Source organism: Phalangium opilio, unplaced genomic scaffold, assembly GCF_054372755.1.
Source record: "Phalangium opilio isolate 3A_F unplaced genomic scaffold, DU_Popi_V2 ptg000041l_1, whole genome shotgun sequence".
In the NCBI taxonomy this organism is placed as follows: Eukaryota; Metazoa; Arthropoda; class Arachnida; order Opiliones; family Phalangiidae; genus Phalangium; species Phalangium opilio.
In genome coordinates, this window is record NW_028324165.1 from 4,456,257 (window position 1) to 4,483,160 (window position 26,904).

Here is a 26,904-nt window from a genome sequence, read left to right on the forward strand (position 1 = left end):
GGGATTTTTTTTTGGGTAAAAGGGTTTCGTTTATATTGTTTAAATATTTTCTAATTTGTGTTTATTAAGGGTCTTTGGGTTTTGGGTTAATTGTATTTTTGATTATATATATATATAAACTGTTAATTAAAATAAAAATGTTTATTAATCAAGATGAATCCAACCGAGTCAGTCTCGCATTCTTTAAAGTTCCAAACACCCGCCCAGTTTCTAATCGTGGGGCCAACGCAAGCGGGGAAAAGTTTTCTTTTAAGTAACTTATTGCAAAATCATCAGCTTATGTTTGACCCACCGCATAAAAAGGTTATTTATTGTTACGCCGCCTGGCAGCCAAACTACGAAAAATTGAAACAATTGATTCCGGGAATTCAATTTATTCAAGGCTTGCCAACGGCGGATCCGGACTTTTGGGAAATGAATCGCGACTCCTACTTGATACTAGACGACTTAGCTAGCCAATTATTTAAACAAGCTCATATTGCCGATTTAGTGTGCGTGACGTCGCATCATTTAGGGTATACGGTTATTATTATTACTCAACAACTGTTTCCCAAGGGTAGCCAATCGCGGATAATTTCTCAAAACTCTTCCTATTTTATAATAATGAAAAATCCTCGAGATGTCGCCTCTATTAGATATTTAGCGCAACAAATAAGTCCAGATAACCCGAAGCGTATTACGGAGGCGTACAGACTAGCCACTAAAGAACCCTATAGCTATTTGTTAATTGATTTAAAACAAGAAACTCCGGAAAATTTACGATTAAGGTCGCGAGTTCTACCTCACGAATCACCTATGTATGTCTATGTCGATTAAATTTAATTGTCATTTGAATAATGGCCCCACGCGTTAAACGTCGATCAGCAAAACGCTCCCGGCTCGTCGTAGCGCGTCCCTCGACCAAGTTTGCCAAATTTGTCCCTTATTTACAGAGTTTGCGTCAAACTAGCTGTAAACAACGGCGAACCCTCTTAAACAATAGTAGCGCGCCTCAATTAAAGAGCATTCAGACAATTTGTAAGAATTTAAAGGGCGGAGGTATTTATTTGAGTAAAGACCGTAAGAAAAAGCTAGCAAAGTACAAGAAAATTATTAGACAACTCGGATCAAGTACCTTGTCGCAGAAAAGCAAAAAAAAGCTGTTGTTGCAGCAATCAGGTGGTTTTCTTACGACGTTGCTTGCCGCAATCTTGCCTTCAATTGTCCAAGCCATAGCTGCTAAACTATGAAACAAATGGTTCTTGTGCCCGCTAGCGCAGTAACTTCAACAGCTGCCAAGAACACTCTGCTTTGGACCGAGAGATTGAGGATATTTTAAAATCGCCATTGAATGCCTACGATAAATTATATAAATATTTAGACGCTTTTAAGAAATATTTAAGTATTGAGAAACAAATTCCTTTACCTAAATTTGAGGTCGTAACACAAACAATGTCTAATGTCCCCACGCCGCCATTACCGGTCACCCCTAAAATGCCCCCGCGAAAAAAACAATTGTCATGGCCGAGCTATGCCACGTCATCACCGACAACAAGCGCGTCGGGCAGTTCTTTTACTACGCCTAAACGAACCGAGCCTCGGCAAAAGGTTTTCAAAAGCGAAACGGCTGCGAGGACACCAACACCAGAAGATTTTTACCAACAATTTGGGCCGACCTATGTTGGAGATATGGTGAAACGGCAAGCCGAAGTTCTTGCAAATCGTTTGCAAAACACATTTTTTACGCCAAAAAGAGAGCTAGAAGAAGGAGCTGTCGGTTATGCAAATCCCGACAATTTTCAAGAAGAAATCGCCGATGAACAAGAGAATTTAGCGGAGGAAAACGGGGACAATTTAACGGACTTGGAAAACCTGTTTGAGACGGCCTCCGCTAAACAGAAGAACAAGAAAAAAAAGAAAAAACCTCGGAAAAAGAAAGACGAGCTTCAAAACTTAGGACCGCTGGTTCCATCTAACGAGAGGAGAAAGAGGCATAATAAATGGCGCGATATTGATTAATAAAAAAATGTAATATTTAGACAAATAAAAAAATTGTTTTATTGCGAACAATATCTGTGTACATGTTTTTTTTAAATGTAAAGATAAATATAATAAAGCGACATAGTCGTTAAGTTTAAGATTCTGGTCATAGATGGCGTCTAATATCGTCTTTCTAGCTACGCCCTTACAGCGGAGTGCTAGGTACAGACAACAATGGATACCGCACAGTTGAAAGAATGGATGTTGAATTTGTTGTTTATTGTAAACAACTCGTTTCCCGTATCGTTTTAAATTAACTTTATAGTATCGCGGCGACTTTCCGTAAGTGCAAAACATTTCCACCGTGTCATTGTTAGAAAAGCACGCTATCCAATGTTCTCCAGCCTCTCCAGCTGCTTCATTATTGAATATAAAGCAAAATTTGGACCTTTTTGGCCGTTCTGGGAGTCTGTCTACTGGGAAGCATCCTAAATAGTAGGGTCGCGTTCTTTTGTCGCAAGTTAAAAGAGCGTTTATTTGCGAAGTGTTCATAATTTATTCTTGACAAGACCCGTCTCGGGTAACGAGACTTTTTGTAATTCGGCGCTGTAAAAAACACCCAAAATTTGCTCCCCCTTTAAATCCGCTACGCGATAGACGGGTGGTGACCTGGGTATGACGTCAACAACTCGAAATATTTCGTCAGTAAAGGTGCCTCCCGAGCTGGTTTTTCTAAATACTCTACTAGCTATAGAGAGACGCACGTAGTCGCCAACTTTAAGCCTCGGTGCGTATCGAGTAAGACCGTTTGATTTCCCGTACAGTTTATTCCAAATGATTGATTCGTTATCTATATTAACATGAGCCGGTGCAATTCCAGTAGTTGAATGAACCCGTTCATTATAGGCTTGAGTAATTAAAGGTAAATATTTAACGTAATTTTTATTCCCCGTGGCTGTAATAACCCGGGCAATTTGTTCCTTAATTGTTCTGATAAAGCGTTCCGCTAAACTGGCCTTATGCTGACTCCGGGCAAAATGTATTTGCACATTGTTGCGCTTCAAAAAGGAATCAAAGTTGCGCGAACTAAATTCACCCCCGTAGTCGGTGTATATTTTTAAAGGGATTCTCTCTCGAAATATTTTTTTAAAAGCTTCGATAACCTCGCCAGATGTTTTGTTTCTAAGAGGTACTGTCCATCCGTAGCGGCTTAAGACGTCAATGACGCACAAAACATAGCGAACATTTTTATTAAAACGTTTTAATTTCGGTAGATCCAACAAATCAGCTTGAAAAACGTCATCGATAGTCGAGGCGTACACTTGGTTGGTTTTGAATCGGAAACGTCGAAACCTATGCTTTGTGTAGGCGGGCTGTTTCTCGAGAAAGGCGATTAATTGGGCTTTTGGCACGTCCGGTAAGGCCTTTTGTAACCTGGATAGCGACCCATAGGCGGCCGGATTAGCCACGTCGTAATAAATTTTTCTAATTTTAGCGTCCATGCCTTAACAAGTATAAATAACGACTAAATGGTTTCCCAATAAACAACTTTATTTAATACACGCAAAGGTATTTTATAAAAACAATATCAGTTAAACAAATACGATATATCAGTACATTTATCTTAATAGCCATAAATCAAGGCATTCTTTAAATCGGCAAAACTGTTGACAAAATAAGCGTAAATATCCTCTTGATCATCCATCCATCCATGGTCGGTCTCAAATTGATGCAAAATTTTCTCACGATCCAGTTGAGGCAGCGCTTCGTGCAAATTACGTTCGACTCGATCGCTGAAATTTGTGTCAAATTCCGAGCAGCTTTGAGAGTGGCATATTTGTTTTCGACACTCGACGTTGGCGCAAGTGGAAGTGACGTCAAACAAAGTGGTAGTGAGCTCGTTTAAAATTAATTCGCGCATGCGACAGACAGCTATCCCTTTAGCCTTGAGATCCTCGTCAATCAACGGTTTTAAATCGATCAATGTCTGCCATCCTGTTTTGTTCAGGCTGAATCCTTCGCTGGTGCTAAAGTTGAGGAAATAACGACTGCCGCTGCCTCGTTCATAGTATCGAAGATCGATTAGACGTTCATCTTTCGAGTTGACGAAGCATTCCAGCTTGATGCGCTCTTTGACGGGCAACCAAATATGATAGCGAGGTATTTTTCCGTCAAAAAAGGACGTGAGTTCATTTTGAAACCGAAACAAAGCGTACCAGGCGTTAGGTTTTAATATAGTTTTTGTACGCGTATCCGATCTTTGAATTAATATTTTAGGTTCAATCGATTCAATGACGCAAATGTCGAGCTTTGGCGTGACGGTGTGTACTTGGTGCATCTTGGCTCGCGACTGATATTGTATTTATAAAGTTTTAGTCTTTTATACGTTGGGGTGATTATAAATAATTTCTCTGTTTTTAGATATTATTAATTGGTTGTTTGGAAATTTGGCCATGACAATGCACGTGACGTTTTCGGTTAGCGGAGAGCTAAATCTTAACGATAATCGCAAGTTACCAGTCTGAGGCATGGAATTTAGACCTAGCGAAGCGAGATGTTCTCTACTCAAATCAAAAACAACGACAAAAAAGCCCTTCTTATATAAATCGTAAGAAATTATATTTCCTCGGTCAAGACCTAATATCTCGAGACCCTCGAATAAAGAATTGTAACATCTAACGTACTGGTCGTCGGCAAAATTAGGCGTAAAGGGGATATCGGGATAATTTTGCGAATTTAAAGAGAATTGCATGAAATCGAGTTTGAAGTGTTGGAGATCCAGGGGGTTAGAAGTTGCTTCCCCTACAAATTTTTTATTAGTAACGAAAGCCACGACAGTTCGTGAGGGTAATTGCCCCGTAAACAAGCTGTCCCTAATAAAATCTTGCGTTCCGGTGGTTATTAAGAAATTTTTCATAACAATAGAGTTTACTTCGTAGCGAGCGTTTATTCCCGAGTTTAACATCTGAGCGTGAGCTAGTTGCAGTTCGGGATTAACCTCAATTTCGCGCGTAAACAAAGTGCATTCCGTTAAATCAATCTTATACTTTTTGCCCGTTTCATTGTGAATAATAGCAAAATCCGTGGAGCTTCGATGAAGTCTAATTCGCACCTCGATATTATCTAGCAAGAATTTGGGCGTTTTGAACATATCCAAAAATAATTCGCCAATTACATCGCACGTCTTTGATTGTGCCACGCGTTTAGCGCGACGACCAATACCATTATCTTCTTTGTTAATATTGGCGTCTTCTAAAGCCGTCGCCGGATCGATAATGGTATCCAAATAATAAAACATAGAAGTTAACCAGGAATTGGCAGCCGTTTGGCCATAATTTAAAAGTATTTTAAAATAGGCCATATATGGGTACATATTATTCGGTTGCTGGACAGCGACGCCATTGAGAAATAATTCTACTTGACAAAATAGCGAGGCAATTATTAAATTTGTTACCGAAACTTTCTTTTCCGCATCTGGAACGACCGTGCCGTCCTCGTGTAAAACGCGAAATTTTAATCTCAAAAGAGTTTTAGTCAAATCATGATAATTGTTAGAGGGAGGAATAATAAATTCTATATATTTAGCATTAGTTAGTGGGGCAATGGGATAATGAGCAGTCGTTTTAGTCCCAACAATATTATTATTCACCACTGGCTTTTCAAATACTTCAAAATCGGATAGAACACTTTCGTAGGTCGACATGATTAGTCTAGAAAATCGCGTTTAGTGCGTTGCTTAACACGTTTGCTCCGGCTTGTTTTAGCAGTCCTCTTTCGTTTTCGGCCCGTCCCGCTTTGAGTGTTGACGAACCGGTCCACGCCTTTATGTAGTAGGGAATTTATTGATTGTTTGACATTTCGTTTAATCGATTCTCGAGGTGATATTCCGGGGTTTTGGGCATCGCTAATTACTCTACTCGTTAACCCAACAGCTTCGGACGCTAAAGTACTAATGGCCGGCCTAATAAAGGGCGTAATTTTGCGCAATAAAGAATTAAAGATGCCGCCAACACTAAAACGACCCCCCGATTGGAAAACGTTTGCGTGTAAAGCCGGAAGGGACGATCCTCTTTGGAAATACAGCGTATATCTATTGGGTACCATCGCTCAAGGTCTATTGACGTCGACGCCTAAAAAACAGTTTAATATATACTTTGCCCAAATTAAACGGGATATTTTCCCCGTAATCGGATTTCAATTCAATTTCAATTTCTTGTATATCGCTAGTTGAAATTGGATAAAAGTCGATATTATTAAATATTTCCTGGTTCTCTTCGTCTAGCAGCGAAAAAGCCGGCATTTTTATAAAACGTAGCAGGGGGGCTTGACCTCCACCCACTACTTGTTGACGGATAATATTGGTATAAACAAACATGGCATCGACGCCTCTCATGATATCCGCGGGATACTCCGAAGTCTCGTTATTAAGATACCGATCTAATTGATTGGCACTAAAGCCTAGCAGTCTCCCCAGCCCCCTCCCGGGTGTTGTTTTGGGAAACAAAATTGAGACCGTATCGTTCAGTTTTGAAACCGTCACGGTTCCGTCTACATTCTGCGTAAATTTTAGACTTTTTCTATGCGTCGGTGACAAGGCTTCGCTCATAGCACTTAAAACATCGCTAATATGATAATATACCCCGGGAGGTATCTCGCACGCGAAATTATCAACTCGTCTGGCTTGAGACCCGGGTAAATACGGCTGGTCAGCATAGTCGGGATCTTCTGGAAATCTATCCACATCGTATTCGCTAGTCCAAAAATTATTATTATCCGTCAATGTCATTGATCTTAATCGGGGATTTACCAAAGCTACTCCCGAGTGACTGTGTTGAAAAAATTCTCCTTCTTCGGGAATGTTAAATAACTTGGCCATTGGACCAGCTACTGATACGCCTGGCTCTATTTCGAGACGAACATAGTATCTATTTTCCGTTTCCGTTTTGAGAATGTACATTTTAAAATACTGGCGAGGCATATATTTTTGAACACCCAATAACTGATTTATAATTTTTAAATGTAAAGAGAAGGGAATTACGGCCCCGGTCGCCGTCAAATCGCAGGTATATTCGCCCGCGGGTATTTTAATTTTTGTAAAATTAGTCCTAGTAAATAGATACATTAGCGAGTCATGAACGCGATAATTGATAAATGTGTCATTAGTTGTTTTGAAATGTGTAAAATTACGCTCTAAAGGTTTAGTGGATAGAAACGTCCCACCAACGTATTCAGCTTCTAAATTTAATATATCACGCAATTCTTTTGGGAAGAGCATTTCAATTTTTGCCGGACAATGGACTCTAAAATAATGCTCCGCTCCTTGTTTAATAACGCTAAATTCGGCCTTTTGCAATCTTAAAGGGTCAAAATTGCGCGCCGTTATTTGGAGGTTTTCGGCAATATCTTCGTAAATCTTATAATCATCTGTCGATCTAAACTCGCCTGACATTTTAAAAAAGAAATAAAGCCACGGTTCTTCCCAGGGGGTATAGCGCTTTATGGTTCTATTAACTCGATATTCTAGATATGCATTGTTTTCGTTTATGGTATATTCTTGTACCGTCATCCTCAAAGGACCAGATTGATTGCGTCCTGTGTAGTATTTATTGGGGTCAAGATCAAGCAATTTAGCTAATTGGGGAGAAAATTTAATTTCCACCCATTCCGGTGTTTTAAAATTATACATGATAGCATCACCCCGATTATCTATAGTGTGATATGTTACTTCAATTTTTTTAAATACTAATTTTTCTAAAGTACGCGTTACGGCTTTATAAAGCCCTTCGGCGTTTTTCTCTGGCGTTTTACTGGCTCTAAAAGTTTGCGGTAAGAACAATATCTTATAGTTATCATAATCTTCGGGGTTAATTTGCTTAGGCTTTTCAGAGATAGTTGGCTCTGGTTTTTTCTTTGGCGGATCAACCGGCTGCGGAAACAAGGGTTTTTCATCAATCGCTGGTGGGGAGGGGGTCGGTAATACGGGTAGCTCAAAAGTAGAGGATGTTGTAGAGTCTGGAGATTTTGAGAGATCAGGCTTGGATAGGTCGGGTTTTGATAGGTCGGGGTTCGGTAAGTCGGGGTTCGGTAAGTCGGGTTTCGGTGAGTCGGGCTTCGGTAAGTCAGGTTTTGGGGGGTCTGGAAATATATATATTTCTTCAACCTCCGTTGGCGAGGGTGTCGGCGTCAGTGGCTCGAAGGTAGAGGGTTTCGGGGCCTCTTGTTTTGATAGATCAGGCTTATATGGGTCCGGAGCTGGCATTTTGGGGGGATCCGGAAGTTTCAGAGGATCTGGCTCCGGCTTTGGCTTCGGTAATTCAGCCTTTGGTTTTGGTAGTTCGGACTTCGTTGGCTCCGGCTTTGGCTTCGGTAATTCAGCCTTTGGTTTTGGTAGTTCGGACTTCGTTGGCTCCGGCTTTGGCTTCGGTAATTCAGCCTTTGGTTTTGGTAGTTCGGACTTCGTTGGCTCCGGCTTTGGCTTCGGTAATTCAGCCTTTGGTTTTGGTAGTTCGGACTTCGTTGGCTCCGGCTTTGGCTTCGGTAATTCAGCCTTTGGTTTTGGTAGTTCGGACTTCGTTGGCTCCGGCTTTGGCTTCGGTAATTCAGCCTTTGGTTTTGGTAGTTCGGACTTCGTTGGCTCCGGCTTTGGCTTCGGTAATTCAGCCTTTGGTTTTGGTAGTTCGGACTTCGTTGGCTCCGGCTTTGGCTTCGGTAATTCAGCCTTTGGTTTTGGTAGTTCGGACTTCGTTGGCTCCGGCTTTGGCTTCGGTAATTCAGCCTTTGGTTTTGGTAGTTCGGACTTCGTTGGCTCCGGCTTTGGCTTTGGTAATTCAGCCTTTGGTGGCTCTGTAGTCAGAATCTTTAAGGAATCTGAAGTAGACGGAGTTGGCCTAGTTGTTGTTGTTGTAGTAGATGTTGGTTTAGTTGTTGTGGTAGATGCTGAATTAATCGTTGTAGTAGCGGCTGAATTAGTTGAGCTCGGAGGTATTAGTTTATCCGAACTTGGAGGTATCGGTTTATTTGAACTTGGAGGTATCGGTTTAGTCGAATTTGGAGGTAACTGTTTACCTGAAGCTGGCGTTTTAGAGGGGTCAGGCCCTGAATATGCTGGATAATAAGGCTTTGGAGAGGTTTGTTTCGGAAGCGTTATTTTGGGTGGTAGTGGTGGGGGAGGGGTTATTTTGGATGGCTGTGGTTGTACAAATACTACGGGTTCAGTCGTAGCAATGGGTATCGGGAGAAAAGGCGTAGTTCGCGGTAAAATAGGTATAGATGGCGGTACAGGTTTATATTCCGGCTGGGGCTTTTTTCTTATTGGCGGAACCTCGTGGCTTGTTTTACGTTTAATGGCGGCTTTGGGAATGTACTTGTAATCAAATTTTTTTTTAAAACTATCTCCAACATTATCAATTTCGATTTCCACGTAATTATTAGTGTAATTTAAACTTATATTTTTAGCATGCTTTGATACAGGATATTTGGATATATAGGGAACATCTTCGTAATTATTCTCTTTAAATTCAAATAGCGTGGTCAAGGGGGAATCAGCTGGTATTTTGAACCGTATGTTTTCCTCTCCTAAAACTTGCAGGTAAACGGGAAAGTTTGTATCTAACTGTTTTCCCAGGGCCCCGTCTTTATATTTATTCACTAATTTAAAAGATAATTTGCCTTTTAAATACGGATGACTGTTTACATCATCATTTAACAGCTCGACAAAATTTTGGGGCAGTTCGTACTCTTTGGTCTTGGTATAACGATTGACAGGTATCTCTATTTTTTGATATTCAACAGGCTCTCGAACAGCTGCATAGTTGTCACGGTTTGGGTCACTTACAACCTGAATTTCAAACTTGTTAAACTCTTCGCTTATATTCACCCAATGATTTGGAAATATGATTTCTGCCAGCCCAACTTCATAATCGCTAGTCAAGTTAAGAGGTTGATGCAAATAATTTTTAAAACTTGATTGGGTATTGTTTGGGTATATATCTAGACACGTATTAGACGCTAAAGTTAAAAAAAAGTCGTCATTCATGACTAACGTCTGTTTATCAACTAACCCCAACTTCTTAAACAAACCTTATTTTATACATAAAAAGATCGTCCATAGCTCGGTAGACTGGCCGGGATTTGAACTCGCCACCTTTTTGGGCATTACATTAGTAGACCCTGCCTTTAACCACTGAGCTATGGACGATCTTAAAATACACGCCGTTTATCTTCATCAAAAAAACTTTAAAAATTCTTAAACTTTTAAAAGTCGTTACCCTTGAAAAATCTACGTAGCTAGGTAATCGACCTTACCCGATTCTGATAAAAAAGACAACGCCCTGGTTAGATTGAGCCGGTTTCAACCTGTTTTCAAGCGGTTATTATATAAGACGTTGGGCTTTAATAGTACGTTTCAGGGTGTGGTCGACAGGGTGTGGTCCTTAAAAAATAAATTTTTTTATCTAGAGAACTTGTTTAATATTAAATCTGCTCTCGGTCATTTAGTATATAAGCTCTGTGTTTCGCGGAGAAAGTTATCAGTTGCTCAGCTATGCTCTTAAAAGTCCAACTAAAGATGTCTTGCTTTAACTCGTGCCGCTTTTTGTTGGGTGAGAAAAGACCAAACTCAATTTTCCAACGGAAAAGGGACCAACTTTAATTTTTTCCAACTGTCTTTTTCGGGCATTGCCTGAAAAGAGACCAACTTTAATTCATGGGCTAGATTTATGTAACTTTCGTATAAATCCTTCAAAGATACATATATTCTAGCCCATGAATCACCCTTCATTGCAGTGTCATTTGCATCCACACAACTGACTACCGCGATGAAGGGGAAGTCCTGGCCCAAACAACTGGTTGTTTGGGCCAGGACTTAATTTGGCGCCTTTTCCATCCCGGTTATAGATCGGGATGGAAAAGAAATTTCTATTATGGTCTCTTTAACGTTGTGTAAAATTTGTGTGAAATCGCTTCAAGCCCCACAGTGGCTCGGATGTAACTTCCTTCGGGAGGTAAAGGGTCAACGAAGAATTTTATCGGCCCGTACAACCCGACAAGCCCTGCCACCGCATAAGGTTCTGCGTACCCTGCACCAACTGGAGCACGTTCTCTTCAGTGAGGCCTTGACTTCGATGTCCTTCTCAAACTTAACAGCTGTTCGCTCGATCAACGTGGATAGGATTTGGAGCCGAAATGCCAAAGATCTTCATGAATCAATGGAGGCATGTACCACCAGAGTGCCTGAAAAAAGCTGGTGGCCGACGACCCGCTAGAGTGAATGCCGCGTCGTGAAATTGTTAATAAAACGCGGCGCTAATTACGATTTAAAGAGCGGCTTTCAGTTAAGATTTCGACTAAAATATCAAGTTTTGAAAATCAAAATGTCACTTTGAGCAAGATGCTTTTTACGCCAGAGATAAAAACATCTACCTTCAAAATTTCGATTTAAAGACTGGTTTTCATTAGCGGTAAAAGTAGCGGTAAATATTTCTGGTTTTAATTTAATTTTTGTTTATATTTATATTCTTGTTATTCTCTATTTATATTCTTGTTATTCTCTATTTATATTCTTGTTATTCTCTATTTTATTGTATATATTATTTGGTATTTGTTATTAAAAAATCTTTATTTATATATTTGTCTTTGTTTCTCAGACATACTTTAAAGGTTATTTTTTATGGCGGGAAATTCAAACAAGAATCTTACAAAATAACTAGACTGGTTTATTAAAAGAACTACAGCCTCCGAGGGTTAAGCCGAGCTTGTTTTGGGGGAAAAAATGGGTAAAACCCCTCTAAAGACTCATAGCATGCTGGAAGGTAGGGTTGGTCAGGTAGGAGTTTAGCTTAATCTTTGGGTGGAAGTTTGGTGGATGGGGAGAGGGCGGCCATCTTGGGGTGGCGGCCATCTTGGATTCATGCGTATTTGTATAGCTATCACTACTGATAGTAGCAAATAGGATAGTGGGGGAATGAAGGTTCTAAGGAGAGAAGCAGCTAAAGTCTTATTTTGTCTAGATGGCGCTAGCGTTTTCCGGGATTTGACTCCGCATTTACATAACCCCTCCATTTTGGGGCTGAAAAGGGGGAAGTAAGCTTTACATTGGTTGTATAGTCGCTTAGTAATGGGGACAGTAATGGGCTGCCATTGGTTCTTCAGTATAACTTCGTCCATGGGTCCACCAGCCAATGAGAAAAACCGGAATTACGTAGCTCAAATTGGCGGGATATTGCGAAGGTTATTTGTAAAGGTTTGATCGTTTAACATTTCCCTGTGTATTCTCATAATACTAATGAGGACCTAATATGTATCACTTAAGTGTGTATTTAACTTTCGGCTCACTCTGAACCGTTAACATCCCTTGTAATAGGACACGAAACAAATCTAGGATATTTTATTTCATAAACCCAATCGCTTCAACACTTGTAGAGAGACGAAGTATTAAAATCCATATAATGTAGTGAAATTATAAGTTGCGTTTACACTATATACAAATGTAGTAAAGCTGAATTAAAAAGTAAACACAAAATTTGAAATATTAATATCAAAAGATGTTCTTGGAATATTGAGATGAAACGGAGCTTTATAGCTACACAACTACTAAAAGAATCGTAATGCCGAAAATTATTTAAAATATTTCCATTCAATATTCTGCAAAAAGGAAATGTTATCGTTTTGTAAGAGATCTTATCAACCTACTCGCTTTATATTAACTTTGATATGCGTGGAGTGTTTCGATTCAGATGCAATCTTCATTACTCGTTCTATATAAACTCTCACTTGTGTTACTTCAAAGAAATAAGTTTATCTTAAATAATTAATTAAATATAATGATATTAATTATTTTAATCGCCAGTAAATAACTTTAAAAATAGTTAAATTGTTGAAAATAAAGTTGTTCCTATTATCTTTCGAAACTTTGCTAATATTGACGTTTAAAGTGAAGAGTACCCCTCTTGCCCGCTTTCTTCAAATTTTGGGATATATATACGATTTGTTTCCATTATAATAATAGATAAAAACGCATTCGCCTAAACCGATGGTGGAAGCCCTGCCATTGGGAGGCTAGACGTTTCTCGTAACCCTAGCCGATCGTCGCGTATATCTTGAAACCAAATGATGACGAAGGAAAAGAAGCCAGAATGTACCATGGATGAAAAAAAACTAACAGGGATAAATCAAACTCGTAGACTTTACATTACTAAGAGGGAAACACGTTTGTTACCAACAAGGCTGCCAGATTTGATTTCGATTTTATTTTTTTAGCTCATTTACCGATTCAAATTCGGAAGTAGATTTATAGAAATTTTGCCATCTCGTGGTAACCTCGGGAACTTTAATTTAAAAATGTCGATTCCAACTTTAGACGTTTGAGAATCTTCGTATGATTTGTTAGGGTTGGTAACTTGCATACGTTATATTCAAAATTTTAAAGCTAAAGTTTCGAAACTTTTCGAGTCATTTAAAGTCTTCAACTAAATATTATAAGTTTTTTTTTTAATTTCAACAGAAAAATAGCTCTGCGAATAATAGTAGACTTGAAAACTACACTAAGCCTTGACAAGGTATCAGCAGAATCCCGATTCCCGAGCCGCCGGCGGCTAAGCTCCCCGTAGCCGCGGGAATAGAAAACATTCCTCGTAAAAAACAGATACACGGCGTCTTAAATAGGCCAAGCAAAAGCTACCCAGATTGATAAGATCTTCGTGCCTTACTCCCAAATAATCTTTCGTATTGTGAATAGTTTTAACTAAAGAATATTTCAGACACTATACTCAATATTTATAGTAGTTCCCTAATTCCAACAGAAAAATAGCTCTGCTAATTATAGTAGACTCGACGAAAACTACACTAAGCCTTAGCTAGGTATCAGCGGTATCCCGATTCCCGAGCCGCCGGCGGCTGAGCTCGCCGTAACCGCGAGAACAGCAAACATTCCCGGTTACGATTACGTGGGTACAAAAAGCAGACGAAACAACAACCGACTTGACCCCGTGATTGAATCGGTAAATTGAATGTTTCCGGTTCTTATAATTTCGGCCGCGAGGGTGCGTTTCGAACAAACATTTTACCGCCGTGATTTATCCCTGTTAGTTTTTTTTCATCCATGATGTGTCTGTCTCTCCGTTTTTCGCGGTGTACATATGGAAGTAAACGTGTTTCCCATTTCCCAAGCACATTCGTGTTTTCCTAATTGTATTTCGCTATGTTCTTTTCTACTTGAGTACCAATCCTGAGAGTTCGGAAGTTTTTGAAATAGCGTACGGGGTTTCGAAATACAATTTGATTTCGAAATCCAACGGATTTCCACAGATTTTGCGAATTTTAGCCACATCGTATATACGATGGGCTATTAGCAGAAGCCGATTAGGCTTTACACATGAAGTCCGTAACATGTGCCTGGGGGAGCTACACGATATTCTCTAAGCTCCTAGGAAAGAACATCCTTTTACGCGGAGGAACATAATTCGGTAACGCGGCTCCTTCGGATCCTTGCGATCCTTCCGCCATAAGAACCGATTTACCAAGTACATAAATTAGGGAACTATTATAAGCCCAATAAATATTCTTTAGATAAAACAATTCACAATACCAAAGATTATTTGGTAGTATGGCACGAAGACCTTATCAATCAAGCTTTTGCTTGGGCTATTTAAGGGCAAAGTCGACCAAAAATTTATCTTCTAAAATCCAGTCCAGTGCTTCCAGATTTAGAATATTGCAGGTTAACTGATTTTTTTCCTAAGTTTGGACATTTTTTTTAATACTCGAATATTACAACCATATTATTGGCTAATTAGTTAATTAAATATAGATTAATTAGCAAAACACCAGTTTCTTAATGTTTTTCCTATGCATCTCTTATTAAAATGAAGTCACACTGAATTTTATTTTTATATAGAAACATACTTACGATACCTAGAACCTAAAATAATTTTTAAATGGATTAGTGTAAAAGCCAATTAATAAACTAAAATAATTGTTTAAACCATTTTATCAAACTAAAAGGTTTCTATTTCCTGTCTAGGGAACAAACTTTTCAATTTAATTCCAAAATTTATTTTTTTCCTAGTAGTTCATACCTTTCTTAAGTACTTAAAATAGTTTTTAAAGCCTTGAATACTTAAGATATTTTAAAATCAATTGAAACATTAATCAAAATATTTTCCCGTGTAACTCATTCAAAAAAATAGTTAGACAGGAAGGCTTTTTTGCGTTTGATAAAGCAACGATAGGCCTATCCCTTACAAAAATCTTCTTAAGAACTCTTATGAAAATTCCTTGGGAAATTTCTTTGGAAATCCTTAAGGCGTTCTTTCGGAAATTGGGGAATATTGGCCCCTTTTTCTTTGGAAATTACTTTGGAAATATCTTTGGAATTTTCATGGGAAATATCTTTGGAATTTTCTTGGGAAATATCTTTGGAATTTTCTTGGGAAATATCTTTGGAGTTTTCTTGGGAAATATCTTTGGAATTTTCTTGGGAAATATCTTTGGAATTTTCTCGTGAAATATCTTTGGAATTGACTTGGGAAATGTCTTTGGAATTTACATGGGAAATGTCTTTGGAATTTTCGTGGGAAATGTCTATGGAATTTTCTTGAGAAATATATAGGGAAGATTATGGGTTAATTCATTTAGTCACTTGAAACGAGGATAGTTCTCACATGGAAAACCATATCCCAATACAGGGAGTGTAGTTCTTATATGCTGAACTACACCCCTTATAGCGAGGGAAGTTCTCGCATGCAGTGTAAAATTGCTTATAAAGTCGACTTAAAAACATCCGTAAACGGCAGAAAGTTTTAAACATGTCCAATTGTATGGGGTACTAAGTGGGTTTTGGAGGCTTTAATGGCCAAGCAGTAGATACAGACGTTGTTGTTAAATTTAATAATGTATATTTACTGAAAGTTTTTCGAGGATCAGAAACGCGTTTAACCTAATTTTCTCTACAATGTTTTTTAAAAAATATTTATTTTGGACTCTAATTACGCTCGAAATAAAGATACAACATGCCATAAGAGAATTAAGCAACAATTCCGACTGACAGCTTAGATTCCCTGTAAATCTAAACATAACGATTTTAATTACTCTTATTTTACCTATTTCATCCTTTACATAAACACCTCACGGATTATTAAAGGCAAAAAAAAGATAAAAAAGAAAACAATAGGTAAATATAACATTCCATTTCAGCGTTTGCTGAGTCTTATAGCTACGGGACAAGCCTTGGTGAAACGTTTTTAATTTTTTTAACCATCAAGTTAATGTCTATCTAGGAAAACTTTAGCTAAACAATTAGGGTAAAAATATTGTTTAGATAATTATATGTAAAGCATAATTGCAATATCTCTGGCCCTTTGAAATTCATCTCTAAAATTCTAAACTAATTTCGTTGGAAAATAAACCCTAGACCTTCTTTGGAAATTTATCTCTAGAATTCTTAAAGAATTTCTTAGGAAAATAAACCCTAGAGCTTCATTGGACATTTATCTCAATAATTCCTAACGAATTTCTTTGGGAAATTAACCCTAGACTTTCTTTGGAAATTGATCTCAAGAATTCCTAAAGAATTTCGTAGGAAAATATTCCCTAGACGTTCTTTGGAAATTTATCTCTAGAATTCCTAAAGACTTTCTTTAGAAAATAATCCCTAGACCTTCTTAGGAAATTTATCTCTAGAATTCCTGAAGAATTTCTTTAGAAAATAATCCCAAGACATTCTTTGGAAATTTATCTCTAGAATTCCGAAAGAATTTCTTTAGAAAATAATCCCAAGAAGTTCTTTGGAAATTTATCTCTAGAATGCCTAAAGAATTTCTTTAGAAAATAGTCCGAAGACATTCTTTGGAAATTTATCTGTACAATTCCTAAAGAATTTCTTTAGAAAATAATCCCACGACATTCTTTGGAAATTTATCTTTAGAATTCCTAATGAATTTCTTTAGAAAATAATCCCTAGACCTTAAGAAATTTATCTCTAGAATCCCTAAAGAATTTCTTTAGAAAATAATCCCTAGACCTTCTTAAGAAATTTATCTCTAGAATCCCTAAAGAATTTCTTTAGAAAATAATCCCTAGAAGTTCTTAAGAAATTTATCTCTAGAATCCCTAAAGAATTTCTTTAGAAAATAATCCCAAGACATGCTTTCCAAATTTGTCTCAAGAATTCTTTTGGAAATTCCAAGGAAGTCTTTGGAAATAGTTTCTTTAGAAAATTATCCCAAGGGCTCCGTGGGGTTCCAAAGAAATTCCTTTAGAACTCTTAAGAAGATTTTTGTAAGGGAATCATTAAAACGGGTTTTTAACTTTCGGCTCAGTCTGAACCGTAAATAATTCTTCGGAGAGTACACGAAAAGACATTAATTTTAATCGTATTTAACGTGGCTTAGGCATAGGGTTTCATTAATCTTCCATTCAATTTAAATATATTCAAGTCTACGTTAAGACTGTGTAAATATAGAAAAGCTAAATTAGAACCAGGGATAGATTTAATTTTAGAAGTAGGAATGGAGAACAGAGTAATCTGGGCGCGCGTCCAAGTCCCGGACCCCCTTCCCCGGGACGGGGGGTCGTTAAAGAAGAGGCGGGTAATAGCGACAGAGGGAAAAAGAATAACGTATTTTTCGCCGTCCCGGTCAGCAACGTCATCAAAACGTAGTTTAAGACAAGTGATAATTTAAACTTTTCGTTACGTGTTGAAGTCTCAGGGCTATGAGTCGGACTGAAGAAAATACTAACAGTTCTCCATTCCTACTTCTAAAATTAAATCTATCCCTGTTAGAACGTAAACACCTATTTAAAAAATGATTAAAATATGTTCTAGCAGAAGTAAGATAAGGGACTAGAAGTATCGAGGTAACCAAATTCTTCACTTGGCAAAAGTGAATATTCTTTATAACACACCAACGATTAGCCCTCTGGTAGCGTGGTTTCTGAATTTTCTCTCCAAAACGTAGACGGACGAACTAGATTCAAGCACCCGCGTCCTTGTTCCGCGGCTTTATGTTGAGTGGAAGGTGGTAGAAAATTGTTTTGGAACTCGACCAATTTTTTTCTCTCTATAGTGTAGGCGCGATGGAAGCGGCATTAAATCCTCAAATTTGTTCACTAGTCCCAGGATCCATTACCAATGCTAGAGCTATTTACTTCTAGTCCCTTATCCTACTTCTGGTTTTAGGAATATCGAAATGAAACAGAACTTTTTAGCTTCTTAACTGGTAAAATAATCGAAATGCCGGAACATATTTCCAATATTTTCATTTAATATCTTACAAAAAGAAAATATTTAGGTTTTATAAGAGTTCTTTACACGCCAGCACAAGGTAAAACCAAGAAGGGAGTATGAACCAAGGAGTAGAAGCTGTAGGCGCATTAAAAAATTTGAAATTTTGTCGTTTCACCCTATACTTTGCATCTCAGCAGTTCTTTAAATAAGCTCTAAGTTTATCGCACTATAGCTTTCGTTGTTCCAATATTATGAAAAACCAACCGTCTCTACCGAAAATGAAAGAGTCCCACGACTTATGATTTGTAATTCAATGGGGACACCTCTTAATTACTATAAAATGAGTGTACAGTTTCAACTACATACATACAACCTTCGTTACTCGTCCTATATAAACTATTCCCATTTGAATGGTAGAGGTAGTTTTGTATTTATAACGAATGTAATTACTGAAGAAATAGCATAATTGGGATTTAATTTTCAGTCCCGGGCCATCATTTCGTCTGTCAAGAGTTCAAGAGTCAAGCGCTACGTCACCGGCTGGTTTTTTGATGGGCAAACGCTGATCAAACCGGAAACGCTAAAAAGCATACAGTAGGGAAATTCTGACATCGCTTAGCGCACTCATCGTAGATTGTAACTGAACGTACCCACCGAAACAGAACCTCTACGTGACATACGTCGCTCGGAGAGGAAACAACGAAAATCCATATATTTTATCATAAAAACTAAAATAAGTCTTACGCGCTAACGGAAAAATCTATATTACGGTTTTAACTTCTACCGGAGCCTCCGAGATGATCTAGGCCCGTGCGTGTCAATTTTTATGTGGGGAAATATCAAGTTTCATAGAGGAAATATTTTCACCCAATTTGTGCTAGATGGCGCTTTTATTGCCGTTGCGACCGGGGTCTTCCATAAATTATCTCTGATATTTTATGGAAAGAGAAAGGTTTCACCCTTAAATTAACGTAATTGTTTTAGGAGTTATTTATTTTTTTATTGAATTTTTTGGTTAGATTGTGTGGACAACAAAATTATGAGATTTTAACATTGTTGTTTTTTAAACAAAACTTCTTGAAGTTGCTAATTCACAGTTTTATTATACCATAAGAGGATTCCTTATACCCCTTCATAACCTTTCATTTTTTAACCTTAGCTTTTTTGTCCTTTACTTCTTTGGCATGATTGCTTGATAAAGGTTTTCGGAAATTTTCTAGAACGTTATTCTACTATCCGCGACCTCCGCTTCACCGCTCTACGTCTAAGCCTTGCCCTAATATTGTACCAGTCGACGGTGTCACGAGGCTGAACTTATTTTTATTTTACAATATTAAAACACGGCGAACTAAATTAGTTAAAAAATATTCTCGCTTCGCGATAGGCACGGGCCTAGATCATCTCGCAGGCTCCGCTTCAACCTTCACTCTATTGTGTATTTTTACTGAGTAAACAAAATGAAATCGTAGCGTGCAAAAACAGTTTGCACTTGATTTCCCTTTTAAGGCACCATTAACTTGGAAAAATATTTCGCCCTAATGATCAGGTTCCGAATTCAAGTCAAAACGCTCTAGAGAACCGTAATTTTCACACTTTATTTTAGAAGACGCTCCTTAGCTGTTCAAAATGGCCGAAGGTAACTCAATAACAACCGAATGGACCGAGAGTGAAGACACAGGTGAAAAATATTTTTAAGCCTGTTTTTTTGCTATTTACGACTCCCGCTTAAAGGAAAATATAATACTAGCATGGATAAAGAATGCGCGTGAGGAAATTTGTTTTCACGCTATAGGATCGGCAACTCCCTATCTCGAACGACAGGTTATTATGTATATACTCTGTTACAACATCGGTTGTCAGTACGCGCAAAACAAGGTCTCTCTGTAACCTAGCTTTGTGCGTGCTGACAAGAGACAAATAACTTGAGGATTTTCGGGATTTAAAATATCCGCGAGTTTTTTTAGCTCGAGTGCACGGACCTCTAGGCCTTAGTTTCAAATACGTCTAGTAGGCAGTAGGCAATTTCACACGTACTTGAAACTAAAGGCTCATTTACATGCACGATTGTAGCTCGTAAAAACAGGATTTTGCTTGAACTATTTTAAATATTTTCTGCACAAGCTAAAGCTTGGCCATTTACATGACTGCTTGTAGCCCCGCTTGTTCCTTGGTTTGGTTTTTAACAAGCTCAATCCGCAACCAAAACGAATTTGGTTTTTTTCTAGCAAGCGCCAAAAAAAGCTAACGCCATCAATGAAATATCCGTTTTTAATCATTTTGACTAAATTTTAACTCAATAATTGTTATATACCTGGCCTCTTTGAAATGGCAAATGTGCCGAATGGACATTAGAGCGCTAATTTTAATTTTAAATCGAAACGTACACCCAAGGCCAGTAAAGGTATTTTTTTTATAAATACATTTGGTCTTTCATATCGTGACAACAATGACTGCAATAAAGGCTTAACACATATTTGAATAATTAGGCCAAACACATATTTATAAAATTAGTCTTAGCAAAAGTTTGAAAAATTAGGCTTAAGAAAAGTTTGAAAAATTAGGCTTAAGAAAAGTTTGAAAAATTAGGCTTAAGAAAAGTTTGCAACATTAGGCTTAACGAAAATCTGAACAATTTCAAGTTATATCTTAAAATATATTTTTGAAAGCATGTAAATCAAAATGCTTGAAGCTTGCGCTTGAGCATGTAAAAACGTAAATAAAAAAATCTCGAGCTCTGTCACTAGCAAAAAGTTCGCGCACAAGCAGATTTTTAGAAACCATGTAAATCAGCCTTAAGGCCTAGAGGTCGGTGCACTCGAGCCAAGAAAACTCGCGGATATTTTAAATCCTGAAGATCCTGAAGTTTTTTGTCTCTTGACAAAGATAGGTTACATAGACACCTAGCTTTGCGCGTGCTGACAACCGATGTTGTAACAGAGTATATACAGAATAAGCTGTCGTTCGAGATAGGGAGTTGCCTATCCTGTAGAGTGAAAACCAATTTCCTCACGCGCTTTCTTTGTCCATGATATTAGCATCTACGCAAAGCTTTAATTGTTTTAGATTTTACCTTAGTTAACTAACATGGAATGCATCCTAATTAAAATCTTGAACAAAAATTAATATGATAGTTCCTATCATGATGAACATTAGCCATGATTATGTTCAACACCATCAAAATTTTCAGCAAAACATATTCTTCTTCCACAGAAACCCAAGAAAACCCAGAATTGGAAATTTTGGAAAACTGCGGTTCATGCACTGAAGAATCTGACTTGGAAGGTGAACACAATCAGTATCAAGGTTTCCAATTTTTACCCGACTGCTTGAGCTACATGGGTCTTCTCGAAGACAACCGAACCATCAAGGTCTTAAAATACCTGACCCTAATTATAGTCCATTTTCACTGTATCCAAATTGCAAACGAAGTATTCTACTGCCGTTTGAAAAACGTAGAATGCGAAAACGATTTTGCAAGGCACTTTGCGAGCTTACTTCGAGTAGCTACCACAACATACTTCACAAATTCCCTGGCTTTCAGACCCACTTTTAGAGCTAAAATAACCCAAGTAGTAAAATTTAGCTTGAAAAAACCGATGCATTGTCCAAATATTGTATTTCTCGTAATCATGGTCAGTTTATTTGCATGTTTAGCGAATGTAAGTTTTCAAATACACCTGGTCTTCTACGATCTCAAACACCATGACTTGATAAGTTTCATTAAACATTCTATGTACGGAAGTCTAATAATGTTAAACGATTTAAAAGTGGCCCAAATTACAATGACGGTTATACTGTTGGCAGATGGTTTCGTTGAAGCCTTGGCTATATTGTATCAGGGTCTCCTAACTTACCTAATAGTTTGCGAATTGGTACAAAACGAAGAAACAAAAGATTGGTTTGAGAGTTACAGGTGTGGGTGTTTAGCCGGCAAACGAAAGGTCGAAACTCTCTACAAAGAACTACGACTCATGATTAAAAATTGCGATGAAACATTGGTCCTAGTACTAAGAATGAATTTTTGGTTGTTTCAATTGCATATTGTTGTAAACGTTTTACTATGGTTTATCATTATTACACAGATGCCCATCTTCGTCTATTGGCATATCATTATTCAACTTTTGATGCCCGTAATAGCGTCATCGTTTTGGGTTTACAGTTTAATAAGTATCGCTAAAAGCAAGGCAACGTTAGTTGAGCAACTCGGTTTTGTTAGTCCTTACATGGACCACGTTCCGAGGTCATTGATGCATATTCGTAGTTATTTTCTAGTGAAATTCGACTCAAAGGTCTTTACCGCAGCTATGATAGATATGGGACTATTTTTCTCCGGGTGGGGGATCTTTTTTATTTTTTTCCACATGAGGTTCCCAAATCATTTGCATTTTGATGAGATAACAACTAACGATCTAATTTCATTCTTCAACTGGAGTGAAAAAGCCTAAGATGATCATTGCTATATAGAGATCAAACATGCTATGAAGAACTGCATGGAGCAAAGCCAAATCAACTACTTTAGAGTTGATTACTCCTAGCTGATTTGCTCTTGTTGTATCTTATCGTTTGATTAACCTTTGAATTGAATTTAATTATTGAGTACCTCATTGCACAGTTTTAGTTTAGCTTATCCAGTGAAGACTCACTATACGCAAGGTGGGCATTTTTGCACGAAAATATGGTAATTTCGTGCTTTTAAGTGGACATTCTAAAATTTAAAAAAACGTTTAGACAGGGATAGATTTAATTTTAGAAGTAGGAATGGAGAACAGAGTAATCTAGGCGCGCGTCAAAGTCCCGGACCCCTTCCCCGGGAAGGTTGGGTATGAAAGAAGAGGCGGGTCATAGCGACAGAGGTAAAATGGAATAAAGTATTTTTCGCCGTCCCCGTCAGCAACGTCATCGTAACGTTTTTTTAGTGACCCAATAAGATAATTTAAAATTTTCGTTACGTGTTGGAGGAAGTGGCTCTATACTGGCCTATGAGTCGGGCTGAAGTAAATACTAACCGTTCTCCATTCCTACTTCTAAAATGAAATCTATCCCTTGTTTAGATTAAAAGAATTAAGCTTGTCATGGGTACTTACAGCTGATCATCCATGGTACACACTATTTTGGTAAATGTTTTCTAAAACATTTATATAAAATGGATGGGATTTTTAGATTTTGCATGTCAATAACTTTAAAATTAAAATTAATATCCTTGTACAGTTAAAGCGAAGTGAATTTGTGTGCTTAGTGTACAAAAAAAGTGCATAAATCTTTCTACGTCGTATGGTTACTCGTTTCAAGGCTCGTAATACGTAGATAACTATAGTAATCTTACCATACAATTAACAAAACATATTATTATGGTTAAAACTTTAATATATGTTTAAAAATATTTCACACCCTCTGCGTGTTTTGAGAAACGTACGCAAACTATATTGTTTAATTTTACTGCTAATACTCAAGTCTGTAAACGTGTGACACCTTGGACAGATAATAAAAGTGTGACATCTCGGACAGATAATAAAAGTGTGGCACCTCGGACAGATAATAAAAGTGTGGCACCTCGGACAGATAATAAAAGTGTGGCACCTCGGACAGATAATAAAAGTGTGGCACCTCGGACAGATAATAAAAGTGTGGCACCTCGGACAGATAAAAAAAAGTGTGGCACCTCGGACAGATAATAAAAGTGTGGCACCTCGGACAGATAAAAAAAGTGTGGCACCTCGGACAGATAATGAACATTTATTTCTCACTAGCTGTTACCAGTGAGAATTGATATTATTTTTTAATAAATTATTTAAAAGCAAACAACAAAACCTGAATCACAAAAGCAAAGCAAAACAAATAGAACAGCTATAAAAGAAACACTTGAATTATCAGTCGGATATGTTTGTTTTAAGTTTTGTATTGTAATTTAATTTTTCGGGATTCTCTTGTAAACCTGATTCTATCGAATGTAGGACGTAATCCCCCGGTCATAATCCTCCCATCAGAGAAGAAATTGACATAATCCCTTCATGTAGGCGACAAAATCCCCCGGACTATTTCTCCCCGAATGGATATTGAGGACAAATTCCCCCCGGCCCCAGGTCAAATTCCCTTCAGCCCCAGGACAGATTCCCCCCAGCCCCAGGACAAATTCCCCCAAAACTGTGATTAATAGGGAAGGAAATCTCTATCATATTAAGTCTATGAAATAAAGAACAATATTATGCAAAAAAAGAGTAATGTTATATCGGAATTAAATATAAAATGTAATTTTTTGGAAAAGGCATATTATTTTGGAAAGTCAATGAAGTTAAACAACAATATTTTTCAAAAGGCATATTATTTTGGGAAGCCAATAAAGATAAACAACAGTATTTTGAAAAAGGCGTAAAATTTTAAAGTTATTTATAAAATATTACTAACCTAATCCAACCTAACCTAACCTATTCCAACCTAACCTTACCTATTCCAACCTAAACTAACCTATTCCAACCTAACCAAACCAAACCTAACGTAACTTTAAACTTAACTAAACCCAAACCAGCTCAACCTAAACTAACCCAACCAGGATAAAATTAAAATATTGACAAAATGAACGTAAATATTGAATGTCAGTGACACGACCAATTAGCAATTCCAAAGCATAAATTGATTCGTATTTGAAAATTTTCACCATATTTACGCTATTAACTTTTACGTGAACCTATTTTTGCCCTAGAACTGAATGAAAGTCAACGTACTAATTAGAAATAAGTCAAATTTAATTTTAGTAATGTTTACTTACCTTTGGGGAATCGAACCCACCATCCTTCACCAGGATTTCAGGATTTTAGAATTTTGACCTGGATTTTAGGATTTTGAGTAGGAATTTGGAACTTTGACCAGGATTTTAGGATTTTGATTAGGAATTTGGAATTTTGATTGAGAGTTTGGAATTTTGATAGGGAATATAGGATTTTGATTGGGAGTTTGGAATTTTGACGAGGATTTTAGGATTTTCATTGGGAATTTGGAAATTTTACCCGGATTTTGGGATTTTGAACGACATTTTGGGAATTTGACGCTTATTTTAGGATTTTGAACGGTATTTTGGGAATCTGACCCTGATTTTAGTTTTCAACTTATTATTATAGTGTTCTGAGCGCTGAATTTTATGCCAGTGTATTATCGAAGGGTTTCAATCCCAAAGTATATTATTTTCATTCAATTTACTATACTACCACTTAAATGTAGTGTAAAATCCAAAATTTAAAGTAGATCACCTATTCATCATACTTTGACACCCTATTTAATGCATATCAGGGTAGTGGCGCTAGTTATGTTAACAAATAAGCCGACCGTCACAACAAATCCGTTTTAGAACCCTTAAAATTAAATTGATTTTTATTACTTTTAACACTCGGCCTATCTACTAGTTTTCATCGTAACATGTTGAAACAATTAAGAAGTAGAAACTCATCTGAGAGTAATCTGTAGACAAATAAAACCAGTTGCGAAACCAAAACAAACCTCTCTGAGGCGAGACGAGGGCTAACTACCAAATTAAGAGGTTTTTCTTAAATAACTAATTAAATATAGTTGATATTATTTTAATCGTCAGAAATCTACCTTAGTTCTAGTTAAGTCGTTTTAAGAAACTTTATTCCTAAAATAATTTGAAACATAGCTATTACTAGATTTCTAGCGACCACCTTTTTCATGGATTTTGAAATTTTATAAGGCGATTGGTTCATATTAAATGATAAGACAAGTTGGGAAACAAAAATAAACCTCTCCGAGCCGAGACGGAATTATGAGGTTTTTCTTAAAAAATTAAATAATCGTCAGTAACTTACTTTAATTCTAGCTAAATCGCTTTAAAAGACTTTATTCCAAAATTCATTTTAAACATAGCTATTGTTGATGTTTGAATTCAAGCGTGTGCCTCTTTGACAATTTTTGGAAATTTAGGGTATTGATTCACAATAAATTAATCAAAAACGTTTCTTAACAATCTTAATTAAAATGAAGACTGAAGGAGCAGATATTAATCAAAAATGTCTTCATTAGAATCAAGTCCTAAAAAGTATCGATAAGACTGAGGTTATCACTTGACTGCCTTAAGGTCAGATATTAACTTTTCTTTTTAATTGAAACTTAAAGGCATGCTTAAGAAAAAACAACGTTCCATTACACAGTAAAAAAAGAACATTCGAAATTGAATGTTTCAGCGTTCAATACCTTGCCACTGTGGTGGTACGCCTTAGCAATCAAATATTAACGCCTAAAGTGGTATTCAATTGTACACGTTAAGGAAATGTTCATATTTGAACGCTAATATTGATATTCAAAAATTCACGCTAACGAAGCATTCAGATTAGGTCATTTTGGCATTCAAATATGATTGCACTAGCATTTAAACGAGAGCGTTTTGGCGTTTAAACGAGGTCGTGTTTGGCGTTCAAACGAGGTCGTGTTTGGAGTTCAAACGAGGTCGTGTTTGGCGTTCAAACGAGGTCGTGTTTGGCGTTCAAACGAGGTCGTGTTTGGCGTTCAAACGAGATCGTGTTTGGCGTTCAAACGAGATCGTGTTTGGCGTTCAAACGAGATCGTGTTTGGCGTTCAAACGAGATCGTGTTTGGCGTTCAAACGAGATCGTGTTTGGCGTTCAAACGAGATCGTGTTTGGCGTTCAAACTAGATCGTGTTTGGCGTTCAAACGAGATTGTGTTTGGCATTCAAACTAGATCGTTTTTGGCGTTCAAA

The 26,904-nt window shown here is 37.4% G+C and overlaps 1 protein-coding gene across 3 annotated transcripts; it reads left to right on the forward strand.

The window, feature by feature from the left end:
* Window positions 1–18,428: 18,428 nt before the first annotated feature.
* On the forward strand, window positions 18,429–24,544 carry LOC149679490 (uncharacterized). 3 transcript variants are annotated; one of them, XR_016365784.1, is made up of 4 exons: window positions 18,429–18,914; window positions 19,785–19,859; window positions 21,392–23,295; window positions 23,390–24,544. XR_016365784.1 is itself a non-coding variant. In XM_089835243.1 (3 exons), the coding sequence occupies exons 2-3, from the start codon at window positions 19,808–19,810 to the stop codon at window positions 22,624–22,626; spliced, it is 1,287 nt and encodes a 428-aa protein (XP_089691369.1). In that variant the 5' UTR covers window positions 18,429–18,914; window positions 19,785–19,807; the 3' UTR covers window positions 22,627–24,544. The 3 variants fall into 3 exon arrangements, 2 of the variants coding, with proteins under 2 accessions (XP_089691369.1, XP_089691370.1); XM_089835243.1 differs by having other exon boundaries at window positions 21,392–24,544; XM_089835244.1 differs by lacking the exon at window positions 18,429–18,914 and having other exon boundaries at window positions 18,979–19,859; window positions 21,392–24,544.
* Window positions 24,545–26,904: the final 2,360 nt, after the last annotated feature.